Source organism: Bombyx mandarina, chromosome 15 (assembly GCF_030267445.1).
Source record: "Bombyx mandarina strain Sakado chromosome 15, ASM3026744v2".
NCBI lineage: Eukaryota > Metazoa > Arthropoda > Insecta > Lepidoptera > Bombycidae > Bombyx > Bombyx mandarina.
Genome location: NC_143221.1, coordinates 12,675,338 through 12,697,361, shown reverse-complemented (window position 1 = coordinate 12,697,361; position 22,024 = coordinate 12,675,338). Strand labels below are relative to the sequence as shown.

The window sequence follows — 22,024 nt, the reverse complement described above, 5'->3', positions numbered from 1 at the left end:
CATAATACATATAAATGAGCACTATCTGTAGAAAATTCAATGAAATAGGTTAAGAATAAAAAACCATGGTAATTTGAAAAATATTTCTACTTAGCAGCTGCATTTGTAATGCAACTAAAAATTAAATAACTAAACATTTGTTAATACTAAATTCATTATTAAATCTAAACACAAAATGATCACAATCAAAACTAAGTGCAAAACTTTCGTATTTACAAAAAATATTGTTGTGCCTATGATTTTCCACTTTCAAGTAGATCTTTAGCTTCATTGATCTTTGCTGCTATGAGGGGTGACCCACCCCTATCAGGATGATTTAATAGCATTATTTTACGGTGAGCATCTCGAATCTGAAAAAAAAAACTTGTGAATGAAATAATCTGTACAATTACTATTAACATATTTTAATATCTAAATGACGGGCTTTTTATGTGACCACGATATTTATAGCTGAAAATCAAGTATGTATTCTGTATAATCACCATAAGACACGTTTCATATCGCTATATTTAATGTTTTAAATTAAACAAGGTTAACAACCTATACAAAACAATGGAGACTTCAACTGCAAGGTTGATATTTGAGGAAGTATTCTGTGTGATACATTTAATGTATGGGGCTTCAAATCAACTTGGAGCATGAGCTTGTTGACTCATCTAAGCAAGGAAAAATTAATACTTAATAGTTGATTGGAATTTACAGTAAATTTATGTACTTTTTATGTACTTATAAACATTGTCTAACTAAGGAAACATTTTTGATCTTGTTTTATTTAATTTTACTACCCATTTTATAAGTTACAGATGTTATTAGTTATAATACAACAATTTACAGCTAACAATAACATTAAAACTAAGTTATGCAGATGTTAAATATATGTATAGACTGCCCAAGACCAATGTAAATGGAAGGATTTGATTCGAGTCCTACACCCCAGCAGAGGGTAGTAGGAAAGAAAGGAGGAGAAGAAGTGTGCATCATAAATATTAGCTTGTACACCTGGATAGATTTCACTGCTCACGTAGACTTGCCAGGAAGTAGGGCCCTCATGTGTCAGCAGGGCTTTAGCCATTTTTAGCACTGTATCAGGTATGGTCCTACTTCTTTTGCAATCATAACAGTTTGAGTTGTTCTAGTTTGAAGGACAAAAAAGGCCTATCTTGCCCTTTACCACTCCCAAGTGTATCCATGACTAAAGATGACCACTTGCTGTCAAAAAAGGTGCTTAAAGACGATCAAAAATATTCACCTTAGCTTTACTGGCAGTGGGGCTCACGCCTAAAATAAGAGCCGCTTCCCTTTTCGTCATTTTTTGTTCAAATCCACCTTTGTAATATTTAGAATTTGCTAATGTTTCAGAGTCGAATTTAGGTAAATTCTTCACTGCTTCGGCAAATTTCATTGAAGCGTTTGGCATTTGCTTTAGAACATATCGGCCGGCGAAACCGACCGCTGCCATACCAAGACCTGCCAGAATTATTGAGCTAGCCTGAAAAGTAATTGGATACCTTAGGTACTAAATGCGTGGTAGTAATTATTTTCATTATTTCGAACCTCAAAATCTTTATTTTTGGATGGTGCACAGGCGAGTAAAATTATGGTTATGTTGTGTCAGACTGCTGGATAAAAAGTTGCCCTGCTGTTCATACATTGTTGCTTTTATTACTAATGCAATAAAGGAGACAACGTAACCGATACCCGAAGAAAATTTTTCAGACCCCCTTTTTAAGAAAGATATATTAGATCTCCTGTAACGTTATATTGTTAGGATGATCTATGAAAAAAGCATTATTAACTATTTGGAAATTGAAGTCTATAAGATTATTTTATAACCTACCATAATAACCTGCGTATTAAATGGTTTTGATAACAAACAAATTCATAATCAATTGTGTGTACAAATCACTGAGTGAGTTATTGATAATTTCAATTTTCAATTTCGTATTTAGACACAATTAAAAATATAAAGTAGTAGTAATTTTATTTTACCAACTGGAAAGGCCACGGTGTCAGACCATACAGCCTAATCTTTTGTTTATATATTTTTTCATAAATGAAAAATGATAATATGACGTGAAATGAAATGTGATGGGATGAGATAATATGGGATGAAATATAATCTCACTAAAATGGTAGGTAGTCATTTACTGAGACTTTTGGGAGGATCCCGAAGAGTTACATCCAGTGGCTTTGTTTTATTTTCCCACATTTGTGCACTTTTACAGATACTAAACAGTTGATAAGCAGCTTAAACCCGAAGAAACACTAAATAGACAAAATAAAACAAATCACACAACTTCACTCCTTGCGTTCCCGCCAAAAAGTCTAGAACAATAAAGTTGAGTCAAAACTCAGGGGGCTTTCAAACTCTAGATAAATAATATGTGTAATATCTATGCTCAAGATTTTCACTTATGTAAGTTGGTTCTACACAATCCTACAAGATCTAACTAAAGACATAATTTTATGGAAGTGATTTTATTATTATGCTAATTTTTATAAATTTTAAAGTTTAGTTTTTGACTTAATCGGACTTATTTACACAGTCAATAAGTCAAATTATCTGTGCTATTTACTAAATCAAATTTAATTACACTATTTAAGACAATTTCTTGTTTTAATTTGTGAAAAACTAAATTCTGAACAATCTAAAAGACAATAAATTTAAATATAATAACATTTTTTTTACTTATTGTCAAAATTCGATAATCTATTCATCACGTTCCCAATACCGGACCTCTCTGTCAGCAAGTGAAATAAATCTCAAAATAGTTGAGAAAAGGTACTAGGTACATAATATTTCCAACTTTTTATGTTCATTTAGTCGATGTTTTCATTGTTTTTTTAACTGGCAACAAAAAAGAAAGTGGCCAGTAGTATGGCATGTTGGTTGGATGAAAAAAATTGTTCCTTTTGAAGAAGTTCAACATGGCAGGAGATCAGGCGCAATTTTATCAGTTGCTAAATACTTTACTTTCAACCGATAATGATATCAGATCCCAAGCAGAGGTAAGATAAAGTTCTGTAATTTCTATTTGCAATTATTGCACTATGAAAATAAATAAACTGCCTTGTCTCGACAAAACAGAAAGCCTCGTGTCAAAACGTGGTCATGGAGGTTCCGAACGAATATAGTTTTTTGAAGCGATAAAATATAATAGCAATTGCCCATTCATTATTTTATAAAATTGTTAGTACTGAGTAATCTGGTGTTTTCCTGATTTATTTTGTGTTCAAACCTTACTTCATTGGTACCGCCACATACAACCGCTTTTGGAATTTAGGAGGGCGGGTACGCACATGTCTTGTTTAATGTAGAAAAATAAGGTTAGTTAAAGAATACACTCGCATCATAATAATAATTGTCAATGCTGTTGTTAATTACAATATTGTTATGTGTGAAAATTTTCGGTCGTAACTTTAAACTAAGGTTGAGGTCAAGTTCATGACCATTTTGTCTATTTCATTACATAAGAAAATAGGCAGTGCCCGTGACCTTAGCGGGAATTTTTGGTACCTAATATACTGCGGAACATAGATTGAATTCTGATTTTTTTTTTAAAGGACGCATACAACAACATTCCAACAGAAACAAAAGTAGTGCACCTAGTGAATTCAATTCAAAATGCAGACATTGCCGAAGATGTGCGTCAAACGGCTGCCGTGCTGTTACGAAGATTATTTAGTGCAGAATTCTTTGAGTTTTTCCCGAAATTGCCATTTGAGCAGCAGACAGTGCTCAGAGAACAATTGTTACTCACTCTTCAAATGGATCTTTCCCAGTACTTACGAAGAAAGGTGAGTTGTATGTATGAGTATGTAATAAAAGCAATTGATGCAAAAAATAATTAGAGAACACTTGTTTCTGAAACTCTAAGAATGTAATACTGAACACGAATAGAAAATATTAATATTAAATTAGTCACTGCTTATTATTTTTGACAGTATTAGTCACTTCACACAACTTATACTTAATACCTTTCCTTTTTTTCTGCAACAGTACACCTGGGATGATATTCTTTCTCTTCTCTTCTTATATTCTAATATTGAGTGGTCACCATACCACATAGACTTCATGTGAATGCTAACACCCAGTTTAAACTCTTTTAAAATTAATTAAGGCATATCTGTGTATTGAAGGCTTACTTGTAAGCTATCAGTTTTCTCCACTCATTGTTTTTTTTTTGCTTGAAATACTGTTTATCATCATCATTATCTAATAAGAATTTATCAAACAAGTCCTCAATCATCAAATCTATGGGGAGGCTATGTAATCAGTTTAACAAAATTCTGAAGATGACTGTAAGGTGGTAATAATACATGGAGATTTTTATAAACTTTAAAGAAATGTATAGTACAAAAGGACAATGCCCATATTCTATGGGCGTTTGGGCCCCTAAAAAAAGTTGTCGGGTGATGATGATTTTAACTTAATTTGATAGACAAAGAAATATCGTTTCATATTCAGAAAACGATTTTTATATTCTCACCCAGGTTTAAGAGAAATCTGTTTTTTCTGCAGCTAAAATTAAGTTGTTAATTGTTTTCTTCGAAATCTATAATCGCTCTCATCATTATTTACAGTATTAAATAAGTTAATTGTGGTTAATGTTGCTAGAAATAAGCCCTTACGTACATTTTATTATTATTATATCCTCATAATAATAATAAAATGAAATGAAATCTGAAAGCCGGCAACGATATTGTTGTTGTTGTTTTGAAATTTGCAATCAAGCAGGCAAAGAGCGTAGCCTATACAGCCTAGTCTGTCATAGTTATATTTTTTATGTTAATAAAAATCCGGTGTATTTCTTTTTATTGCTTTTTGGGAGTTTTGACGTCAACTTGATGAATAGCACATTGAGTGAGCGTGAATTTCCGCAGACCTTTTATCTTGAAAAAAAAAAAGTCACTGCTATGTTAGCCACAGTTTTATTCCAATGCCTCAATAATCGTGAACAACGATTATTGACATTTAATACACAAAACAACACCCAATTTGTATATTATACATCACAATAAGCTATTAAAAAAACATAAAATAAAACTTCAAGTGACGCTTCACTCGGGTTGCTGCCAAAACTCTCTGATCATATATATAAGAAGAGTAATGGTAGGCCATTGAGATTTTTACTAATGGAATCATTAATATCTAAAAATATGAAATAATTCATGGTTTTAAGTAATAATTATTATTACAATACATAAATATTGAATTGAACAACAATAAACTAAAAAGTCTGTGAATTATAACCATTAGCAATTTTTTTAATTTGTTGTTCAAGTCACAGACTCTTTTGTTTGTCAGCATATAAGTTTACTATAAGGCTGTATGGGCTAATTTTCCCTTTGTCTATTGGCGAATTTAAAAACTATGGCACTCAGTTTTGGGATGTTATCAAATAAGTAATTAATTTTTTTGTAAAACAATGCCAGGGTGAAAGAAATGTTGATACATAAACTAAACAACATGAAAAAATAAGGCATAGTTTTTCAAGTACAAATAGTTTTGTCATGAAGTTGGCCCACTTTTGGGCATTGTCCTTTGTATAAAAAAATTAAAATGTTATTTATGAACAATGATGAGTATTTTTGTCCTTCAGTGATATTGAAATCAGAATGTGCTCAAAATCAGTTCTTGTTTTAGTCCTATTAGTTGGGATGTGTTGATTATATTTCTGTCACAATAATATAGTTTTTATACTATATTGCATCATGTTGAGAACATATGAATCTGTCTCTTACAGAGAGAGATGTAAATTGTAGTAGATTAGTCATTAAACTGAACCAAACCTTTCTGCAACTGATCTATTTAAAAATATTAAAAATGATGTGGTGAAAGATGTGGTTTTGGAAAAAAACTAATGAATAAGTGATCAGTATCACTTATTCATTAGTTATTTTTAGCTTATTCATTTTTTTTTTTAGCTTATTCATTTATTCACTCATGTTACTTTATAAATTTTGGGGATGTGTGTTTGAATTTAAGGTTTACTTAAATACTTTAGAACAACAATACTTTCACAGTGAAAAATAAATAAGTAATAAACATTTTTTTTTATTAAAATGTCCATTTACTCATCAGGTTTGTGATGTAGTCTCTGAACTGGCTAGGAATCATATTGATGACGATGGCAACAACCAGTGGCCTGAGTTCCTACAGTTCATGTTTACCTGTGCCAGTGCGCAAGATCCAAACATCAAAGAAGCTGGTATTAGAATGTTTACGTAAGTTTCAATTATTTTAATTCAATTTTTTTTCTTACATGTTTTATTTTACACTATAAATCTTTGTTTATTGTTAACAGGTCTGTACCAGGTGTATTTGGAAATCGTCAGACTGAAAACTTGGATGTGATAAAAGGCATGTTAATATCTGCTTTGCAGCCAAATGAATCAATGGCTTTGCGAACTCAGGCAGTTAAAGCTGTAGGCGCCTTTATACTACTACACGATAAGGAGCCCATCATACAAAAGCATTTCAGTGATGTTCTTCTACCTTTGATGCAGGTTTGTAGATTTGTTCTCTATACAGTAAATAGTGCACTGATCACATCCATAGCCAAGATCAGAAGCATTCTTAACCTACAAAGAAAAAATAAGTGAATAATTATATTTGCCTGCTTAATATGATAAACTCAACAGTTTTTTTTTATGTATGCACAAATACTCCTACGTGCACATTTTCTATAATAAAATGTGTTACTGCCAAATTGTGCAAAATTGAATTTGGAATTTCGCTAACACCAGCCTTGTCTATAAGCTGGAGTTTGATAGTAATTCTCAATACATTTAAATTCTTAAATGATCTTCAAAAGGGATAGTATTATATTTTGAATGAAATAGTACATGTTTTTGTTATCAGGTAATAGTTCTGTCTATTGAAGCAGCTGATGATGACTCTGCATTGAAAGTACTCATTGAGTTAGCAGAATCAACACCTAAATTTCTCCGACCCCAGCTGGAGACCATATTCCAAGTTTGCATAAAGGTATGTAAAAAATGTCTAAAATTACCAATTCATTTACAAAAAAATTGGGAATGGGTAAAGAGACTATAAACGAAACGGCCATAAAAAGTAGAACCCTAAAACATAAAACTACTCATTTAAGAGTGCCAGTAAACTTGTGACCTTAGTGTATGTTTAAGGAGCATGCCCCCATTAATTAGGATTGTGGTCATTACTTGTTGTTTTAGTTAAATTTTTGTTTGAAAGCATAATCAGAAACTAAAAGTGGCTAAATTGACATTAATTTGTATCACTATTGAAGTTCAATGAGAGTCTTATTGCTACAATTGATATTTGAAATAATTATATCTGTTATTGTAGTTTGATATAGCAAAATATTTATTGTATGGTATAAAAATATCATTTTACAAATCAAATTAGGTGGTTGGGGACAAAGATGCTGAAGATAACTGGCGCCAACTGGCACTTGAAGCAATGGTAACTTTATGTGAGACAGCACCAGCCATGGTGCGTAAACAAGTGCCCAATGCCGTGAGCATGCTCACTCCACTTGTACTTGAGATGATGTGTGAGCTTGATGAAGAGCCTGACTGGACCATACAGGACAACACTGCTGATGACGATAATGACCAGTAAGTTACCATTTTAATGATTCTCATATTGCAAACCCAAATGGTTCAAATAACATAGGTCTTGATAGGAAATATGTAATCATATTTACAGATTTAAGCCTAACTGTTTAAAGGATTTACATATATGCTACAGTGTTTGTAATTAGACTCTAATGTTAATTTCGGACAGCACCAATTAAATGCTATGTAAGCAAAGTGCTTCAACCTGGTTAAAAACCCCCATACCCAACCTAGATAAAATAAGAATTACCGTATTGAATAATATGATAAATCTGCTTGCTGATGAACAAACTTATTCAAAGTAAATTCAAAACCTGTAAGGTCTTTTATTTGAATTTATACATTACTATGAATTCTCAGAAGATCTTACTAAACTAACAGCGAGAATATTAGCATTCATATGTGTCTCTGTATATGAGTGTCAGTCCCTCGCTAACATTAATGTTATAATATTGAATGCAGTGACTTGACTATCATTTGATGTTGATAGCCAAGATAAACACAGTAGTGATGTTAATTGATTACTAAAAAAAAGCTTGGTGCACGCATACAAAGGCAAGCTAAACTCATTCAATTTAATATTTCACTAACATAAACTTAGTTCATCGTCAAATCAAATTATTAAATATAAACTTTATTAATTTACAGGAATTATGTGGCAGCAGAATCAGCATTGGACCGCATGTGCTGTGGTCTTGGTGGCAAGATAATGCTGGGACTTATTGTGGGACAAGTACCTGTAATGTTGCAATCTGAAGATTGGAAGAGACGCCATGCTGCCTTGATGGCTGTCTCCTCAGCTGGTGAAGGGTGTCATAAACAGATGGAACAGATGCTCGACCAAGTTGTTACTGCTGTTCTTAATTACCTGAGTGACCCTGTAAGTGGAAAACTGTTTAATACTTACAAAATATCTTGTTTTGGTAAGAATATTGTTAAGCCATAAATTAACATCATATATTCCTTTACCTTATAGCATCCCCGAGTACGTTATGCAGCTTGCAATGCAGTAGGGCAAATGTCAACTGATTTTGCACCAGTGTTTGAAAAAAAATTCCACAGCAAAGTTGTACCTGGACTTCTGATGGTGCTTGATGATAATGCTAACCCGCGTGTACAGGTAAGCAAAAACATTTTTATAACAAGAGCTATGGCACCAATGGCACCTATCAAATATTCTGTATATTATAAAAGACAATTTGATCAAAACCATAATTACCATGAGTGTCAAGTGGAATTATCTTAAATAAAAAAATTGTTTATTTCTCAATATCAGTTTATGAATAGTCTGTGCATCATATCATTCTTAATTCATATGCATATTTCAGGTCCTATCAATGGCTTCATCAGAGCCTAAATTCTGTATCTCATCAGTTTTCTCTTTACCTTCAACACAAACCCAAATTTACTTAGTGTCACACTAACTCGTTTTGTTAATGGTCTGTGTGCACTCCTGTCATGAATTCTATTTTATAGGCCAGCAGTGCCATGAGTTGATTATTTTATACATTATCATGCTCGCAAGCATTAACATTGTATAGGATACCAATGCCAATTTTCCAAAACGAGTAATTAATATGGTTTCTGGAATATATGCCATCTTTGATTGTATAGAACTGTATACATTACAAGAGTAAACCTATTGGTTAACTGAGAATTCTGAGCACTTAGAAAATGCTGGACTTTATTCCACCCTGTCTGTGTGTGGCTGAAATTATACAAACACTTTCATTTTCAAAGATTCTTCATAACAAACATAAAAATGACACATACACTTACCTTATTTTGACAGTTTAAATGTTAATTCATGTCTTTACAGGCTCATGCAGCAGCTGCTTTAGTAAACTTCAGTGAAGACTGTCCCAAACCTATCTTGACTCTGTATCTTGACCCATTAATGAAAAAGCTAGAGGCCGTCCTAACTACAAAGTTTAAAGAGGTGAGTTAAATCTATATGATGTTAAAACGTATTGTTTTAGATTACTTTTGTGGTTTTCATATTAATTTTAGAGTATTCACTACCCAATGTTCGTTAGTGATATGATCACATCTTGGTCAAATGACTTCCATAGCATTGGTATATTGAATGTGGTAATTTGCTCCCTTTCTCTCTTTTATAGAAAGTCTGGGATCTCTGTACACATACATATTTTCACTACCATAAATTTCTTACTTTATACTAATTATCCAAACCTAGTCATAAATTTGCTGTGGTCTGTTCTGATATTAATTAAATATTTCCTTATTTTAAACTGATTTTGTTCACAATTTTGTCAGTTTTTTTTTTGAATGATGAACTGTAATTTTCTAAAATAATGAGAAAGACATTAGATGTTGTTTTTAAAAAGTACTGTATTACTATATAATTATGCTATATTCTTGCAAATGCCATTTAATTATATACTTTTATTTTTCAATTACAACTTCAACTTCATTTATTTGTATACAAATATACACAATAGCCATAATGTGGCTAAATTGAAAAAAAATCTGTATTCTTATTTTTTTTATCTTTTCTTGACAGTTGGTTGAATGTGGTACAAAACTGGTACTCGAACAGATTGTGACAACAATCGCCTCGGTTGCAGACACTGTTGAGAAAGACTTTGTCAAATATTATGACAGGCTCATGCCCTGTCTGAAGTATATAATTGCCAATGCTACTACTGATCAACTTAAGATGCTGCGTGGCAAGACAATAGAGTGTGTCAGTTTGATTGGTAAGAAAATAAATCTCTATGATACATTTTTCTACTTACACATCCTATGCGGTCTCATTGATCAGTAAGGTCCTGGATATTTGCCATAAATATTCAGGTGTATGGGTTTTAATAAAAATAGTTTGCCCATTTTACATACATATTGTAAAAGATTTACAACTTCATAAATAATTTTAACTAATCATTTCAACTAAATTAAGCTTGAAGCAATTAATTCTTATTACAATCAAAAATAATTTATAGGTCTAGCTGTTGGAGAAGAGAAATTCATGTCTGATGCATCTGAAGTGATGGATTTACTTCTTAAGACCCACACAGAAGGTGAACAGTTGCCTGCTGATGATCCTCAGACATCATATCTTATCTCAGCCTGGTCTAGAATTTGCAGAATAATGGGTAAGTATTTTTTCTCAAATATAAAGTTTTAAAGTGTGGCCTTTATAAAAGACAGTATGAAAATGAATAATGAAGGATGTTTGTTTTCAAGTAATGTTTTTTTTTTGTTTAGTGTAAAAACTGAATACATGATTACCTTCACAACCAATGTCACTGAAGGTCATATTGCTATCAAAATAAATGGTACTCGAAAAAATTAAGACAATCACTACCATGCCATAAATTAAATCTTTATTGTTCAAATAGGCAAGAAATTCTCACAATATTTACCGATGGTTATGGAGCCGGTAATGCGTACAGCAGCAATGAAGCCAGAAGTAGCACTTCTTGATAATGAAGATTTAGAAACCATTGAAGGAGACCTTGATTGGCATTTTGTCACACTAGGCGAACAACAAAACTTCGGCATTAAAACTGCTGGTGATTATAAATATTATATATCTATGATACTTCTTATGTAGTATATAAGAATCTGTTTTTATTTTGCACTTGTGTGTTACTTATATATACTATATATTTGATACATTTGATTGAGATTAACAATTTTCAAAACTTAATAATTACACCAAGGTTATAAACATAGTACAATTTTCTTAACGTGACAGGCATGGCATTTGGCAACCTGTATAAGACTTAATCTTACTGAGAACAGGTATCAGAGATTAATTTTTATCACAACCACTTTATTTCTGAACTCCTATATGTGCATGTGAAAACATGGTCAACACTTGTTGCTATATTAAATTCACATCTTCTTTAGCTGACTACATGTCTGACTACATATATAATTAATTAAGCATAGTTTGATATTTTACAGGACTTGAAGACAAAGCTTCTGCTTGTGACATGTTAGTTTGCTATGCTCGAGAACTAAAGGAAGCATTTGCTGAATATGCTGAAGACGTTGTAAAGCTAATGGTGCCCATGTTGAAGTTTTATTTTCACGATAATGTGAGAACTGCTGCAGCAGAATCCCTGCCTTATCTCCTTGAATGCGCCCGCATTCGCGGCCCGCAGTATATTCAAGGAATGTGGGCTTACATAGTTCCTGAACTGCTTAAAGCCATTGACTCTGAGCCCGAACAAGAAGTGCAAGTTGAACTGCTCAACAGCTTAGCCAAAGTACGTTGTATTTTGTGGAAGGCATTTGTTATTCTCTCAAATTACGAATTTATAGTAATTAGATTACAATTTGCAGTGTATCGAACTTTTGGGCATGGGTTGCCTTTCTAACAATGAGATGATGGCGGAAGTCTTGCGTATTCTCAACAAGCTATTAACTGAACATTTCGAACGGGCTACTGAAAGGCGACAAAAGCGTGCCGACGAGGATTATGATGAGGTGTGTCTTATCGTTGTATTCAGAAGCTTCATATTTTGATTGTTTAAACATAAAAATCTAAGATAAAAATGTCCATAATAAAAACTTAATAATTATAGGTCTTAGAAGAACAATTAGCTGATGAAGATAATGAGGATGTGTACAGTTTGTCTCGCGTAGCAGATGTATTACATGCGCTCATGTCTGCTTACCGCGATTCGTTCTATCCTCATTTCGACACGTTGTTGCCCCATCTTGTGCAGCTACTTGCGCCTAATAGGCCTTATTCTGATCGCCAGTGGGCCATTTGTATTTTTGATGACATAATAGAATTCGGAGGTAAGTCATTTTGTCACAGCCGAAATAAAATCGTTAATAGTTTATATGCTCTGAGACAGATGTTATTCACTGCAGGTCCTGCTTGTGTGAAGTATCAAGATATATTCCTGGAGCCAATGTTGAATGCATTACGTGAATCTGAACCGGAAGTGCGTCAAGCCGCGGCCTACGGTTGCGGCGTACTGGCACAGTTTGGTGACGTACAGTTTGCAGCCGCCTGCGCACGAGCTGTACCTCTTTTGGCCGCCATTGTCGCAGAGCCGGACGCGCGCTCTCTTGAAAAGATCAATGCAACTGAAAATGCTATTTCTGCCGTCGCTAAAATTATCAAATACAATCATTCGCAAATAAATAGGGATGAAATCATCACGCATTGGTTGACATGGTTACCGGTGACTGAAGATACCGAAGAAGCGCCTCACGTGTACGCCTTATTATGCGAGCTCGCGAGCAGCGGACACGGTGCTTTGTCGACACCTGATGCCCCGCAACGTGTGCTGGCCACACTCGCCGAAGCGTTTCGCGCCGACGCTGTACCAAACGATAACCCTGTCTATGCGCAAATGGTTGCATTACTTCGACAGATACAGGTAAATATTATTGTTAATTGTTATTATTAATATAAATTTAATAAATAGGTATCGATGGTTCTTTAATCACCTCAGAGAATTGGGTTTTATTCTTGAACTGAGTCACTGTTTTGATGAAGGATGAGGTTGGTTGATTGGTTTTGAGATGAACGTGTTCTTGTCTGGTGTGTATTTCTGGCACCAATTTATGTTCCATGTCTTCTGTTATTTTTGATTTTAAATAAACATAAAAAAATTACTTCAAATAAATACTTTTTCTTTTTCAGTCAAATGCCGAATTATTTAATTCATGTCTCATGACTTTAAGTAACGACCACAAGGAAGCTCTTCAGATAGCTCTGTCCACATAGTAACGACGCCCTATCGACGCCCTGCACCTTATTCTGGCTACTCCCGCTACTTATAAATTATTGCACGTTATTTTAATGGCATAACATGTATTTATTGTAAAAGCTCAAGGAGCTGATGACTGTTCATGGAATTATTGTTATAATTATAAAATTGTCAATACATCACTCCATTTGTTAATTGTTTTCTTTCGAGAAGAATAATAATAGTTTTCATATAAGTGCTTATATTGGGCTGATTCGAATTGCTGTGATATACCTTACCGGTTTATGCCTGATGAAATGGTGCGATTGCATTTCATCCATATTTACGGTAATTTCAACAGTTCCGTAATTGTACATATTAGAAGTTCGAAATGACGAAAGATAGCCTGATTTGACAAAATCGAAACTGATAACGCAATACGTTATGTAGTGTGTTATGCTGCTTTGTTAATATCTACATTATTGCTTGGAGTGTGTACATACTATTTTGGTTATAATTTATTGAAGTCTTAATACAATAATATGCAGCGTTGCATTATAATCTCACTGTTGAAAATAAACAAACTGTTAGTTGTAAATTGGGCTGTCTACCTACATTTGATAAAATTACTACACGGAGAACTAGGTGGTCATTTCAGCAAAACTTCGTGTTTATTAAGAAGTAATTTTATTCAATTATATATGTATTGTATACACATATTTGTTTAAACAAAAAATAAAAATATTGACATTATGAATAACTTTCATTTGCGTACATACACGTTTCATAAATGAAACGATTGGCAAGGTTTCGCGGGCGTCGCGCTGCGTTTGGGCTAACTGCGTGGGGGAGATACGGCGCGCCGCATCATTCAACCAGTGCGGCTGGCCGCAGCCCCAGAGCAACCGGAGAGGTTGTCGGCTGGCCTCAAATCAGTACGCTGTTATCATGTAAACATTGATGTGTGGCTTGCCGCAACAGCAGGCCGCATCGCGGCCAGTCCCTAGTGCGTTCTAGGCCTAAGGCGTCCGGTGCATCCCTCGTATAGAGGGATACATCGGTGTTCTAATACAGCAGGCGGGTACCAATTTTTCTAATGAAATACGAATCAGATGTTCACGATTGACTTCCACAGTGAAGGAATACAACGTGTAATGAAAATCAAACCCGCAAAATTATAATTTTTGTAATTACTGGTGGTAGGTCCTCTTGTGAGTCCGCAAGGGCAGGTACCACCACCCTGCCTATTTCAGCTGTGAAGCAGCAATGCATTTCGGTTTGAAGGTTGGGACAGCTGTTCTACTGTAAAAACTGAGACTTAGAACTCATGTCTCAAGGTGCCTGGCGGCATTTACATTGTAGATGTCTGGGCTCCGGTAGCCACTTAAAACCAGGTGGGCTGTGAGCTCGTGCACCCATATATGCAATAAAAATATCAGGCATTGGACCGCATAGTTATGTTAATAAATGAATCTAAATTTGGAATTAATCAATTGAATATCTAATAAATGTCTTGTATTATTAAGATTAATTCACTTAAGTCCTTAACTCATTAGTTAATTAATTTCTCAATTACTAGGCATTCAAAAAACTAACGGAATCTTATACTCTATACTAATATATAAATCTACAGTGGTTTTGACTTGAAACTTGGTATAATAGTCGGCAAACTTCTTGAGCATTTGTCGACGTAGTGGGGGTAAGTTCGCGCATGGTACACTCACGTGCAAAAACGTTATTTACTCTGCGTCATAATGCTATTAAATTATGAAAATCAACATATTATGTATTTATTTATATATTTATTAGAACATCAACAAAAAATATAGGTTAATAATTGTAATAATTTAATCTTGGGGTAAAATAGATATTCCTTCTATTAAGTCAAAACTAGAGCTGTTGCCAGGTCTTGGTTCAGTTGAAGCGAAGCTGGTATTTGTAATTTTTTTTTCGTTATCCTAATCTTGACCATCATCATCATCACTGTTTTCATCACCCGAGTCGCTATCATCGTGATGAGTCGACATAGGGCTCATTGGTGTAGTTTACAACTCGGTCGGTTTGGTCTTCTTATTTGTCTATAATTAATTATTTTTTGGAGATATTCGATTCGTAGTAATCGAATGTTACTTTTTTCAATTACCAGCTTCCGATTATTTTCTGTTTTTTTTTTCCATCTGAAGCCTAGCTCTTTCATAATTCGTCGTAAGCTTCATTCCGAGCCATTAAAATTTATATCTTCTTTAGATTTTTCGAAGCCTTTCTACGATACGGAGTTTCGCTGCTTGATAAGTAGTTATTATGATTACATCTTTTTATTACAGATTGAACGAAACTATCCATTCCGGAAACTTTCTTCTTCCCTGATCTTTTCGTACCCGGAGGCCGAAACACGGCGAGCAAGCTAGAGCCTTTAGCTTCGTTAATAATGCACCTAACAGTACTCACTGATATTTTTCTTGCTTCCGAAGTCTGTTTTACTTTTTCCATATCATTCTTCCCCTGTTTTATAATGAAGCAATATACGTCGTACACAATTTTTCTACCCTTTCTTTTGAATACTACCCCATTTTGTCGCGGCATAGTGTATTTTTTATAAAAAATCAACAAACACTCAACATATAGCAATGGCAACAAATTCAACAAGCAATTATAACAAATAACTTAACGATGAATAACGATAGACTTTTCACTGTACGCAAGCGTACTTTTGGGAGCAAGCGGAACGAGGGCGCGGTGCGGGACGCAAGGTTCGATTGATCTACCAATAACGCGCTCGATACGATTTCCCCTGCCGTCGCGCCTCACCCTCACCACCAAAGTGATCTAAAATTCGGTTCTGCGCAGTCAAGGTCATTTGCTCAAGAAGTTTGCCGGTTACTATCCATGTAGAAAATACATGTACCTACTTAATGGATACGCTAATATTTATTAAATATGTGTGTTGGACTCCCTAATAATAATGACAATAAATTATAATGTTAATTTGAAATGCCTAGCGAAGCGGGCGTTTAATGAAATTAAAATACTATATTGGTAATCTATCATAATGTAATCTAATAATAATGACAATAAACAATAATGATTATTTTAAATGCCGTACGGCTAGTTATCAATATTTCTAGTGGTACTTTTTATCACAACGTACCAGAGCGTCAATGAAGCTTATACATTTTGACCAAGTCCAAGTTGTATTTGTGGCACGAAATTCGCTTTAGTTTTTGTTCATGATAATTTTAAACAAAAAAAAGTAGTAATTATGACTTATTTATTTAGCATCTATCAAAGTGCACAAGTGTGAAATAATGAAACGTCTCGAGTTCTTTTAAAGTCTACTACTATGGTTTAAATAAAAACCCATCATTGTAACATTATTCATCTCATCTCTTTTCATTCGATTTCATTCATTTTGCCAAATCAAATATATCATTTCATCATGAGTACAAATTTAGATAAATCAACTTCTTTCATTTCAGTCCATTTCATCTTTATATACTTATAAAGATGAGGCCGATGAGGCGTGTTTACGCTAGCAGGTTTTAAACAAGGCTTTCACTTCGAAGTACGGACGGCGCGACGCCGCGCACAGAACACTATTACTTCTAGCCTCTAGCGCCCTTGTATGAACAAAAATACTTGCAAGTATGAAAATAGGTATATGTGCTAGATCGGATGCTCAAAAAACTTGAACACTCACATGAAAATACTGCATAGGAAAGTGATTCATATCTTATTAGGAATAAAAAACACAATTGGATTTGTGCCTAAAAAATACTTTGAACTTCAAACAGTTTTTTATTTATACGATTGTGCTCCTTATTCGTTATGGGATACGGATTGAATTCCTAAGCAAGTATTTTGAAATTTAAACACCACGGCGTCTCAAATTTTAAAATTTTCATTAAAAGTGTCTGCTCGTGAAAGCGACGACGAAGGACCCTCCACGCCGAAAAAACTTATAAGCAGAAGTCTATATAATAATATATAAAAATGAATTGCTGTTCTTTAATCTCGCTAATACTCGAGAACGGCTGGACCGATTTGCCTATAGTCGGATTTTTAATTAGACGAAGCCAGCTGACAGTAGCTAATGTTACTTTGTGAAATAATGTTGCTATATTTAAAGTAATAGTGATGCGTTCAGTTCTCGTTCAATCACATGAATGAACAATGAGTGTGAAGAGTTAATCATTAATTTCAAACTATAAAAGAATATTATTTATATTTTACAATAAAATTGTATTAAAGTGCTCCAATATATGTTACTAGTAGTATGTAACTACAATCAGTTTTTTTTTATTTTCATTACCTACCTTTAATTGTTATATTTTATACATCTATAGTTTCAACTATATGATTTATTGGAAATAGGACAGTCTTACAAGCTTCCTCGCAATGTTTTTCTTAATGTTTAAAACACTCGGTATTCAGTACAGGTAGATACTATAGGAACATAATATTTCGTCGAAAACTCGTTGGTATGTACAAAGCACGCCTAAAATTCAAACCCCGTACCCGATATCAGCAATTCGGCACACCAACTATTCATTAGACAATCGAGGCAATTTCATTAATTCAGGAGTTTTTTCAATCGCTCACTTTGTCACAAGACTATTTTTATTTCATCAAAAACTGACAACACAGTAAACGTCAGTTGACTTCGTCTAATAAAAAATCCGACTATAATTTTAGTCTTGAATTATTCGTGAAAGTTCAGAGAAGGTTTAAAAGGTGAATAAATATGAAAATGATCGGAATTATATAAAAACAAACAATTTTGTTTTTTTTAGATGTGTCCCACATTGGATGGAATCCTTTTCTTTGTTTTAAGTTCGATTTTATTCAAAAGCTTAGGTCTCTTATTTATCAATTGAGGCACTGCGAGGTCTGCCGGGTCAGCTAGTTTCCAATAAAAGTATGTTTCTTTTTTACTGCAAAATCACTGTAATGATTTTTATGATTTACTGTATTTTCCTACCGTAATTTTATAATGCGGAGCACTGTATTTTGTTTCAATCCAACCTGGCAGCACTAGACATGTGTAAGTAATGCGAGTGATATTACTCGGGTAATATTACCCTACGATGTAATGCAACATCACACATTACGCGAAGGAAACAAACATCACACTATCACCCAACATGTTTCTTTGTCGTGTAATGTTCCATAATACACGAACGGAACCGAGCGAGCGAGACAGACCGATCGACGCAAAATAAATGAGCAAGAGACACGGAATTATTCCTAGTGATTTTGAACCGTATGCCCTGGCCGCTAGGTACATTTTTATACCTATGGTACGTCTGAATTTTAATATAGGTATTTGTGTTTATATTTTTCATGCGGCCAGCCGGTAGTTCCCCGCAAGTAGTTACTTAATTTTTTATTCGCAACTTTTGTAAAATCGCTAGTCGCTCGTAATTGTTTAGTAATATTTCATATTAATTTTTGTGTTTGATTTGAATTACTTAAGCACTTGTTTGAAGATAGTTTTATTATTTGTTTTAATGCGTGTTTAATAAGTGAAAGAAATAACGGCGTCTAAATGAAAGTACAGTCCTCCTTGGATGCACTTTGAAGATATCGCGCCGAAACAATGCATCTACTGCTCTCGTATAATATATTAATTAACATTATTGTCGAGCTCAATTTGCAGTCTAAGTCGCCATATGAAATCCGTTCATCCCACAATAAATTATATTAAGTAAAAAATAAAATGATTATATTATTAAGTAAGTCAATCTCTGTCAAGTAATATAACAGTGTATTACAATACAAAGTTCATACTTTGTATTGTAATACACTACTGTAATGACACACCCGAATCATTACCTAAGTGATGTGTATCAACACATCACTTAAGTAATGATTCGGGTGTATATAGTCGGATTTTTTATTAGACGAAGTAAACTGACGTTTACTGTGTTGTCAGGTTTTGATGAAATAAAAATAGCGTTGTGACAAAGTGAACGATTGAAAAAACTCCTGAATTAATGAAATTGCCTCGATTGTCTAGTGAATAGATGGTGTGCCGAATTGCCGATATCGGGTACGGGGTTCGTATTTTAGGCGTGCTTTGTACATACCAACGAGTTTTCGACGAAATATTATGTTCCTATAGTATCTACCTGTACTGAATACCGAGTGTTTTAAACATTAAGAAAAACATTGCGAGGAAGCTTGTAAGACTGTTATATTTCCAATACATCATATAGTTGAAATTATAGATGTATAAAATATAACAATTATAGGTATGTAATGAAAATAAAAAAACTGATTGTAGTTACATACTACTAGTAACATATATTGGAGCACTTTAATACAATTTTATTGTAAAATATAAATGTATAGTTTGAAATGAATGATTAACTCTTCACACTCATTGTTCATTCATGTGATTGAACGAGAACTGAACGCATCACTATTACTTTAAATATAGCAACATTATTTCACAAAGTGACATTAGCTACTGTCAGCTGGCTTCGTCTAATTAAAAATCCGACTATAGATACAATGTATTCGTCGTCACAGTATCTATTGAACGCACCGAGTAATGTTATGAGTGATGTGTAATGTTTTCGAGTAATATCACCTGTCTGTAAAAGTGATGTCATATCACATTACATTGGGAAGTGATGTTTTGCGCATGTCTAGGCAGCACTGCGCGCAGGGAGTGGGTTGCCGAGCCCGAGTATTTCCGATGAAAGCCGAATGCATGAACCGAAAATTTAATGCACATGCAATCCGATTGAGTCGGGAACTTATTAATCAAATAAGCTAACATTTAATAACTGAAACAAAACTAGGAGCATAATTGCGTAAACATTACATGCATTCATAAAATACTGATACTTAATAATAAAACTAACAAACACTTTCAAGTATTGGTAATTTTCCGTACATTCGTACCTAGAACCGCCTGGCCAGTCATCGATCTCGTCGAACCCGTCGCTTGTGACGAAGGGCTCGACGAGTAAATTGACCTACAGACACAGCCCACTGAGTTTCTTGTCGGATCTTCTCAGTGGGTCGCGTTTCCGATCCGGCGGTAGATTCCGCGTAGCACGGTTCTTGCTAGGGTTCGTGTTAGCAACGTCGCGGCGTCGTCAGGTTTATGACCCGTGAGCTCACCTACATGTCAGGGTGAAGCTGAAATAGCCTCTCAAGGCTATCAGCATAGGTAGGGAAAAAAAGAAGCCCTGGTATTCAATTTTGTAAGTATGTCTCATCGCTACATCCTTGTAATTTTTTTATTTATGTTAAACAAGAGAAGAAGAAGGGTCGTCGTACCCCCTTTCGGGGGCACGGAACGGGCCTCGGGGCAATCCCCACTGCCCGGGACGAAGCTCCCTGCCACACAGGGCAGGGGTGAAGTGATTGCAAGACGGGATAGGGGGGGGGGCTGTTCGTATGCGCGCTCGGCGCACTCCACATCGACAAAAATATATACATAAACATAATACGATGAGCTTGATCTTAAGCGACGGATGGATGCCCGCGGAGGAGTCACCCCGGCGCCGGCTGCGGTCCTCTAGTCTGGCACTAGTTTGGCGCTCACCCGCTAAGGGCTCCCCAGAGGGGGAAGACCGTCGCGGGGAGGGACCGACGTAAAGTCACTCCCCTTAAGGGGGAGTGGTCCACCCAACGGGCGGTAGAATGGGTCCCCATAGGGGGGCACCCCAACAGTGTGGGGGGAAATGAAGAGTGTGGACAGCTCAGTCCCATGGGGGCACTCATTATGAGCACTCCCATATCACTCCGGCTAAGCCGACTATCTTACCATAGCCGGGGGTTCTAGTAGCTCCCTTGGTAGCGCCCTACCATCAGGTGGTCTGGCGTGCAAGGGAGCTATATTGTGGAGATGCTCGTGGGGTCCACCGTCAGCCCGCTCGTACATATTACGAGCTAGCCTCCGAATGAACTCCTCGAGCGACTCCACATCTAGATCCCGGGCGATTACGTCATTTCTGACGTAACGCCCTGCTCCGACTATCGTGCGAAGAGCCAGATTCTGCTGGGCCTGTAACTTCACCCGCATGATCTGCGGGATGAGGTGATACCAGGCCGCAGCTGCGTACGTGATACGGGAACGAACATACGTCTTGTAAATGCCGAGTCTAGTCCTGGTCGGCAACCCGGAGGCCAACACGACGAGTACGACTTCAACGAGGAGAAACCTCGCATAGCGGGCGGCCGCCAACGCCGACTTGGCGTGGGCGGTCATCCTCAAACTCCGGTCGATACCGACTCCCAGGTATCGGACACTGGGCCTAAACCCGACATTGACTCCACGGAGACTGAGCTGTCCTGGGACGACTCTTGTTATGTTAAACAATTAACAAGTAATAGAGTTTTATATATTCGACACTGTCATTTAATTGCCATACTAAAAAAAGTTAAAAAAAGATGTCTAAATTATGTTGATGAGGGTACTTAGTTTACATAAAATTACGTAGGTACAACGTTCTGGCGGAAACGCGATAAGCTAAGTTGTGGCAATTATTATAATTTGTTAATTTACTGTGTTTTCAGGCTTAAGCGTGTAATAATGGTGGTTTATTAACTGTTTAGTATCTGTGAGAGTACAAATGTGGGAAAATAAAACAAAGCAGCTGGACATAGCTTCTCGGGACCCTCCACAAAGTCTACTGGAAAAGTTTCAGTAAATTACCACTATTTTACTAAGATTATATTTCATCCCATATCTTCTCATCTTATTTCATTTCATGCCATGTTTTTAATAT

At 35.2% G+C, this 22,024-nt stretch overlaps 2 protein-coding genes across 3 annotated transcripts; one reads left to right on the top strand and one right to left on the bottom strand.

The window, feature by feature from the left end:
* Nucleotides 1-69: 69 nt before the first annotated feature.
* Nucleotides 70-1,980, bottom strand: LOC114250345 (mitochondrial import inner membrane translocase subunit TIM14). The gene is made up of 3 exons (XM_028184176.2): nt 1,838-1,980; nt 1,250-1,489; nt 70-350 (listed from the first exon to the last, which is right to left on the bottom strand). The coding sequence occupies exons 1-3, from the start codon at nt 1,838-1,840 to the stop codon at nt 234-236; spliced, it is 360 nt and encodes a 119-aa protein (XP_028039977.2). The 5' UTR covers nt 1,841-1,980; the 3' UTR covers nt 70-233.
* Nucleotides 1,981-2,849: 869 nt separating this feature from the next.
* On the top strand, nt 2,850-14,040 carry Karybeta3 (karyopherin beta 3). 2 transcript variants are annotated; one of them, XM_028184150.2, is made up of 17 exons: nt 2,850-3,009; nt 3,565-3,798; nt 6,086-6,228; nt 6,309-6,510; nt 6,866-6,991; nt 7,391-7,602; nt 8,251-8,482; nt 8,579-8,722; nt 9,422-9,541; nt 10,127-10,322; nt 10,566-10,718; nt 10,965-11,138; nt 11,536-11,840; nt 11,917-12,060; nt 12,159-12,378; nt 12,454-12,968; nt 13,235-14,040. In XM_028184150.2, the coding sequence occupies exons 1-17, from the start codon at nt 2,929-2,931 to the stop codon at nt 13,316-13,318; spliced, it is 3,285 nt and encodes a 1,094-aa protein (XP_028039951.1). In that variant the 5' UTR covers nt 2,850-2,928; the 3' UTR covers nt 13,319-14,040. The 2 variants fall into 2 exon arrangements, with proteins under 2 accessions (XP_028039951.1, XP_089589473.1); XM_089733347.1 differs by lacking the exon at nt 13,235-14,040 and having other exon boundaries at nt 12,159-12,998.
* Nucleotides 14,041-22,024: the final 7,984 nt, after the last annotated feature.

Bases quoted from the DNA above. Each gene is read 5' to 3' on its own strand.
- LOC114250345 (XM_028184176.2), bottom strand. The intron at 351-1,249 runs GTGAATATTTTT...TTTTTTTTTCAG, and splicing joins CCACTGCCAGTAAAGCTAAG to ATTCGAGATGCTCACCGTAA.
- Karybeta3 (XM_089733347.1), top strand. From the start codon at position 2,929: ATGGCAGGAGATCAGGCGCAATTTTATCAGTTGCTAAATACTTTACTT. The intron at 9,542-10,126 runs GTGAGTTAAATC...TTTTCTTGACAG, and splicing joins TAACTACAAAGTTTAAAGAG to TTGGTTGAATGTGGTACAAA. The intron at 11,841-11,916 runs GTACGTTGTATT...TACAATTTGCAG, and splicing joins TGCTCAACAGCTTAGCCAAA to TGTATCGAACTTTTGGGCAT.